Raw genomic sequence first — 7,282 nt, 5'->3', positions numbered from 1 at the left:
ACCCCCCTTCCACGGGCAGGGATGCCTCACAAGAGACCATGTCACACAAGGCTCTCTTCAACCTGGCCTTGAACACCGCCAGAGATGGAGCATTCACAACTTTCTTGGGCAACCCGTTCCAGCGCCTCACCACCCTCACAGTAAAGAACTTCCTCCTTATAGCCAATCTAAACTTCCCCTGTTTAAGTTTTAAGCTGTTACCCCTTCTCCTGTCACTACAGTCCCTAATGAAGAGTTGCTCTCCAGTGTCCTTATAGGCCCCCTGTAGATACCAGAAGGCTGCTACAAGGTCTCCACGCAGCCTGCTCTTCTCCTGTCTGAACAACACAACAGGCTTAGGGGCAGGGTGTGGACACTTGCACTTAGGGAGCTGGTGTCTCAGTCACCGGAGTGTGGTGCCTACTCAGGCTTTACAGAGATGGAGAGTGAGGTGGGTAAGCAGCAGAGGATATCCGTGTTGGTGGCACTGTGCCAGAGGGCTCCCTGTGAAGGCCATGTGCAGCTCCTGGTTTCTGTCCTAAGACATTAGGCTCAGAAGCAGGCCCTGGACATCTGCCCTTAGGGGAGCTGATGTCTCCGTCAGAGAAGAGTGGTGGCCAGTGAGGCTTTAGAGAGGCGGAGTCTTACACGTGTAAGTAAGTGAGAATATCCATGTTGGAGGGGCTGCAGGTTCGGGGTTGAACTTCTGGTCACGATTTCCCTCTCGGGGCTGGGACCGGGGAGCGGCCGAGGGGCCCGGCGGGGCTGGGGGCGCGGGGAGCCGCTGCGGGCCCGGCCGTGCCGAGGCGAAGGGGTGGCGGGGCCGGCCCCGGCGGGCAGCGCGGGCTGAAGCCGGGCCCGTGCCGGGCGGCGCACGGGCCGGTGTCGCTCCCCCGGCGCGGGCCGATGGGGCCGGGCCTTGCCCGGCGGCCGGTGGAGCGCGAGCGGCCGGTGCGTCCGTTGGCGGGGAGCGCCATGGAGGGCCTGCGGCTGCCCGGCGCTGTCAACCCCAGGCACTTCCCGGCCAAGCTCTGGCAGCTGGTGAACAGCCCGCGCTGCGGCTCCGTGCGCTGGGATGCCCGTGGCGAGGGGCTGGTCGTGGACCGGCGGCTCTTCGAGCGGGAGCTGCTGGGCGCGGAGCCGGCCGGCGAGGGGGCGGCGCTGGGCCCGGAGCTCTTCAAGACCAGGAGCTTCGCCAACTTCCTCCGGCAGCTGAACCTGTACGGGTTCCGCAGGCTGGGGCCGGGGCCGGGGCCGGGGCCCGGGCCCCTGCAGGACCCGGCGGGGGACATTGGCGGCAGCTCCGCCGGGCCCCTGCTCCACTTCCAGAGCCCCCATTTCCGCCGCGGCCGCCCCGAGCTCCTCGTGCGCCTCAAGCGCCTGACGAGCGCCAAGAAGGCGAAGCTGGCGGCCGGCCCGGAGCTGCCCAGCCGCCCGCCCCAGCGCCCCCAGCGCCCGCCCTCGACGCTCGGCGAGGCTGCCAGGCCCGGTGAGCTGGGGTGGCCCGGGCTGCGGGCCGAGAAGCACTGGGGGCTGTGGGGGTTGGAGATCGGCCCCCCCGCAGGGAGCAGGGTTGCCCGAGCTTGCTGGCGGCCGCTCAGCTCCGCCGGTGCGGGAAAGCCGCTGTTGTTCGTGCGGGGAGATGCGCTGCCAGCAGGCAGGGGGAGCGAGGTTCGCGCGTGGCTCAGTGACTGGGAGAAAACCCCAGGACAAACTTGCCCACAGAGTTTTCAAGCTGACAAGCAGGTATCCTTTATTGCGGCGCCGGGAGACGCGGGGGATAGCTCCCCCTAACGCGTGTCTCCCCGTTGCTCCCCAGGCCGGCCTTACATAGTCCCTGGGCATACGTACATGACGTCATTTTCCAGAAAGTTCCCCGCGTGCGTACAGAGTTGTGGTGGTGGTCTCTGAGGGTCGTTCACTTCTTCCAACAGTCTTCATCGCTTCTGGCAGCCTTTGGAGCACGCGCAGTAGATGCTCAGACCAGTTTAATTGGTTCGTTAGCGCCAGAGACATAAGAATCCTCCTGTCCTCCTGCTTATCAGTTAGGTTAGCTGTAGCCCATCCTGGACACCTGCCCTTCCCAGATACTCCTTGCCCCTGTGCCCTGTTCTTCTAGACTGGTTCTCTTAAAACCGTGTCAACTATAACAATTTCCCCTGTACAAGAAGGCTCAATGTGTTCTCTAGCAGCACTCTTTTTTTTTCTATGTATCATGCACTTTAGTAATTTTCCATTGCTACTGTTACAAAGCCATCAAACTTAACATTACTTAAAACTGATTCTAAAGGTTCGTGTATTCCATTTGTGATTTTGTGTCCCCCCTGCCTCATCAGTCAGTAAGAGCGCCCTCACCCTGCCTCTGTGGAGCGGGCACAGCCCTACCAGATAGGTGAACGCTACTTCTCCTTGAGGGGTTGCTCCATAAGCTGTCGTTAAATCTGTGTGAAGCGATGGGTAACCGTATGAGGGCAAGTACCATTTCATGAAACCGTAACTGACTGAGAGAGGAAACCACAGAAGGTTAAAGGGAGTATCTTGGAAGTAACAAAACGGCAAAGCCTGAGCTTTTTTAGACTCAACCGAACCGGCTGAGCTGCCTGGAAAAAAGCTGGCTTTGGTTTTGTTTTCCTTGACAAACCGAATGGCTTGTGATGGAGTGCTCTCAGAGTCACGTTTAGGGTTTGGACGTTGCCCTTGCCTTGGCTGCCCGTGTGCTGTCAGCGCTGGAGTTCGGTAGAGCCGTGCTTCACGATTCCCCCTTTATTTTACCTTGCTGCCTGATGTAACGCGCAGCACTCCCTCAATGGCTTGTGCCGGTTTAGTCAGCTCCTGCCCATTTGGATTTATAGTAGCACATTTCTAAGTAGCGGCCACTTGCTCCTGAGGGTTTCAGGAGACTGAATGCTCCAGAGGTGACTGTGCGTTGGCACAGCACTGATGTTCCTGTGTGTTCAGGTGTTAGTGCTGCAGCAGCTAGCGTGTGTTTAGGTGTAAGAACAGAGGCTGTTTCTGGATGAAGAGCATTGGAGCAAATCCCTTAATCCTTGTTTGCCATTGTTTTGCAGGACTGGTGACTGTAGGACAGGCTCCCCAACCTTGTCATCCAGGCAGCTTCTTTCCGTCCTCCGACAGAGCGGCCTCATGCCAGGACCCCCCTGCCTTCCAGGCGACGACATCCCAGCAGCCGCTGGTCCCTTCCAGACCATGGCAGGGTTCCGTTGGGTCGCTGCCAGGGCACGGGGCTTCCCCAGCTCTCCCAGGCCAGGGGGCTCCTTTTCCCGTCCTCCACAAGTGTTCCACGGCGGTCACGTACACTCTCCGGACCGTGTGCTCGCTTCTGCCGCTTCAGCGAGGGGCTCCAGCCGGTGCTTCCGTTCCCGACCCCGCCAGCTGCGCGTCTCCAGGGCAGTGCTTGCAAGCCCCGGATCCAACACGTACGGCAAAAGTTCTTCACTTGCTGCTCTAGAACTTACTGCAAAGTGATGCATGAAATGTTTTTCCCCGGTGCTCCGTCACTGTGTGTGTGTCTGACGTGTGTGCTTCCAGTGAGATGTGTGTGCCGGGTCCGTTACTTGCTAACAGCCGGTGACAGAATGGGCTTTAGCTGCTCATTTCTTCTGGCTCTGATGAGATGAACTGTATGAGAGACAGAGGAGCTCAGAAGTGCCTTCTCTGCAACGAGCAGGGGAGGACAAAGTGTGTGGGTGAAGCGGGTGTGTGTGGAATCTTGATTCAGCTGGAAGACCTGAAGTATTACAAATGAATTGGCCCCTTTGCTCCTGCCGGCCGAGCCCATCAGTGGGATTTCCACAGGTGCAGTTTTTCTTGCTGTTCCATCAGGAACTGCTGCAGCTGGCAAAAAAACCCAAGAAAAGGTGTTGTGAGTGCAAACCATTCTTTTTGTGCACCATTCTGCACTTCGCGCCCATTCGGAATTGGTCTGCCTGTCCCCAGAAGCTGAGGCCTGCAGAAACTGCTTCATCTACAGAGCTGCTTTTTGGAATAAGATGACATTTTCATTCCAGTGTGTGTGTGTGTGTGTGTGTTTGATCTGTGTCTACATACCTTAGACGAAATATGTTTTAAGGTGGAGAACTGAGTCTTACAGTCAGTGGGGAGGTCATAATACATTCCGGGGAGTTAGCTTACTGAGTGGTTACTGCCGTGTTTAATGCAAGTAAGCAATAGAACTGTGCACACTGGGCCCCAGTTCTGGCAGTCTGATCCCCGTGTCTGAATTTTGCAGGCATCCCGCAGTGTTCACCCCCTGGCCAGGGAGGTCCTCTGACTGTCAGCACCAGTGCTGCGGCGTCCACCGACTGCGCCTTTGTGCAGGTGAGTGCAGCGCACAGAGAGCAGGGGGAAGGGAGGAGACCCCATGCACGGACCACAGGTTTCTGGGCTTGCGGCAGGAAGGAGAGAAGTCTGGGATGGGATCTTATTGGGTGGCCTGGCTTATCGAATAGCAAAAGAACCTCAGTAAAAATGCCAGGGCTTCCTTTCGCATTCCAGCAGCATGGAGATGCTTTTTTTCCTCAGAGGGGGTAAGCAAAGCAAGCTCTGCTGGTGTGTGCTGAAAAAGGGTTGACCTGTGCAAGCCTGATCGTCCAGTTTCTTGTCTTGCAAAAACCAACCTTTTGCCCTTTTTGCCCGTTTTTCTGTTTTAATATGAGCTTACCCGGATCAAAAGGGCTTGAGATTTCCGAGCCTTAGTGTAGCCTCGATCGTTTCTCCTGGAGCAGGGTGGCAGGGGCTGTGCAGGTGGTAGAGAAGACCGTGCTTTTTGCCTGTGGATCTCACTGAGCTCTGGCCAATAATCAGCTCTACCTTGTGTGTGCTCTGGGGCAGACGCTTCCCTGAGGTCCTGCTGAGGGATGCAGCTAGCTAGAGCATTGATCATCCTGCCGTGCTTGTGTACTGATCATCAGTAAGCACTTGCACGGTCCTCAGAAGCAGTAAAATCCGTCAGCCCTGACTGAAAATGGTTGTGATTTTTTCACCTAGACATTCCCTGTGTTTTGTTTCTCGCAGAGTCCTGAAGTGCAGCCACCTTCTGCAGCTGAGTGCCTGCCCTCTGATGGGGCACATCATGCATCAGAGGACGTGGAGAAGTTGCCAGAACTGAGCTATGAAGATGTGTTTCAGTTTTTCAAGGAGATGCGTGATTCACGAGGCGCTGATGTAGTGACACCGGAACCTGCGGAAAGCTGGGATGGAGAACTGTTTGAAAGCTACATCCGTGCGGCCATAGAAAGCACTGCTGCTGCTGAAAGCGTGCAAGACGCTGTGACCACGCAGGGGGCCCGTGAAGAGCAGGGAGAACAACTGGATCACAACCCAGCTCGCCCCTCCAAAATGTTTCGTGTGGAAGGACTGTTTAGTGCTGCTCAAGTAAGTGCTAAATGGAGGTAAAAGTCCCCAGGAATGGGCAGGTTTAGCTCCTCAGAGCCTGAATTTCAGTTTGGCAACCTTAATTCTGGGTTCAAAACATTCCTCGTGTGCTCAGCACTTCTCAGGTGCCCTTTTGGAGTGGAGAAGAGCAGTTCTTGTTTTGTGCCTGCAGTGATAACAAGAAGCTATTGAGTGATCTTTGGGTTTATTTCATTTTTTGGTGTGTTTATTTAAAGGAGAATGCGAATGTGAGATGTGAATCGGTGATGGAGGAGAGAGAGCTGACTTCAGGACCTGAGGCAGTGAACAAACCTGCTGCAGAAGAGGCAGGGTCGTCTGTAAAGCCGCGGTGCAGGAAGAGGAGACAGAGCTCACGGCAGGGTAAGTCCCTGGTAAGAGATCCTGCATTTTTTAGAGGTGGCCAAGACAGCTGCTCTGAAACTCTTCCAGGAAGGGGAGATCACAGGAGTTGAGTTACTGTCTGCAGTGTAAGTACCTCACTGGGCCTTCAGTTCAACTATTACACTGGTCCGAGCTCTTAGCGTGCTTCGCGACACGCTTCTATAGCTAAGCTGGTGCTGAGGACTCCTAGGTGGACAAGGGACTAAATTCTCTCAGTCAATAAAAGCCGAAGTTGTGGGAGTTGTGCCAGACCCCTGCATGTCACAGTACACAGCACTGAGATGCAGGCTGGAGACATGTTTGCTGGAGGGTGACAGTGCCACAAAGGGAACACTGACTAGTGAAGTGACTGTTGAAGTAAGCGGGGAAAAACCCACCACGGTGCCGAAGTTAGTGCACGAGTCCAACCTTTCTGGCTCAGATGACTAAATAAATTTCATACCAGCCTGCTGATAACGTGTGCTGAAACACAGGAGAAAAACACCCTCAGACTTTCGAGTCGCAGGCCGCCTTTGGCCAGACTTGACTGTCCCTGATGGCAGCACAGTTGCTGTGCGTGCTGCCAGGTGAGCCAGAGCCGAGGCCTGATACTTCCTCGGTGTTGTTTGCTCCCTAGATCCCCAGGAGCCGGAAGGTGGAGCCTGTAAGCGGGGCTGCTTCTGGAGGAAGACAGCAGAGTGAGGAGCGTGTGAACACGTGGAGCAGCTGCCGGCTGGCTCCGTCCTGCGAGTCCGGCAGCAGCGCTCCGCACACAACCGGGACCTGGGTTCAGGGTCACACCTCTTCTGTTCCGTTTCCTGACTTTGAACTTACAGATAGCTTTATTTGTGAATTTGTGTGTTACTTATAGCTTTCTTCATAAATGCGTATGTTATTTATAGGTTTCTTCATAAATTTGTATGTTACTTATAGACTTACTTATAAATTTATGTCATGTACACCTTTCTTCATAAATTTGTATGTTGTTTATAGCTATATTTATAAATTTATAGGTAATGTATAGCTTTTTTCATTAATTTGTATGTTATTTCTAGCTATATTTATAAATTTATAGGTCATGTATAGCTTTTTTGATTAATTTGTAGGTTATTTATAGCTATATTTATAAATTTATAGGTTATGTATAGCTTTCTTCATAAAATTGTATGTTATTTACAGATATATTTATAGGTTATGTATAGCTTTCTTCATAAATTTGTATGTTATTTATAGCTATATTTATAAATTTATAAGTCATGTATAGCTTCATAAATTTGTATGTTATTTATAGCTATATTTATAAATTTATAGGTCATGTATAGCTTTTTTCATTAATTTGTATGTTATTTCTAGCTATATTTATAAATTTATAGGTCATGTATAGCTTTTTTCATTAATTTGTATGGTATTTATAGCTATATTTATAAATTTATAGGTCATGTATAGCTTTTTTCGTTAATTTGTATGTTATTTATAGCTATATTTATAAATTTATAGGTCATGTAAAGCGTTTTTCATGAATTTGTAT

General features: G+C 52.7%; 1 protein-coding gene across 1 annotated transcript; it reads left to right on the top strand.

The window, feature by feature from the left end:
• Positions 1-885: 885 nt before the first annotated feature.
• Positions 886-6,456, top strand: LOC136005010 (heat shock factor protein 5-like). The gene is made up of 7 exons (XM_065662096.1): positions 886-1,468; positions 3,048-3,427; positions 3,680-3,682; positions 4,240-4,317; positions 5,014-5,373; positions 5,610-5,754; positions 6,392-6,456. Exons 1-7 carry the CDS (start codon positions 886-888, stop codon positions 6,454-6,456), a joined length of 1,614 nt encoding a protein of 537 aa, XP_065518168.1.
• Positions 6,457-7,282: the final 826 nt, after the last annotated feature.

This window comes from Lathamus discolor, chromosome Z, assembly GCF_037157495.1.
Source record: "Lathamus discolor isolate bLatDis1 chromosome Z, bLatDis1.hap1, whole genome shotgun sequence".
NCBI lineage: Eukaryota > Metazoa > Chordata > Aves > Psittaciformes > Psittacidae > Lathamus > Lathamus discolor.
Note: the sequence above shows the minus strand (reverse complement) of the source record. Positions and strands in the feature narration are given on the sequence as shown.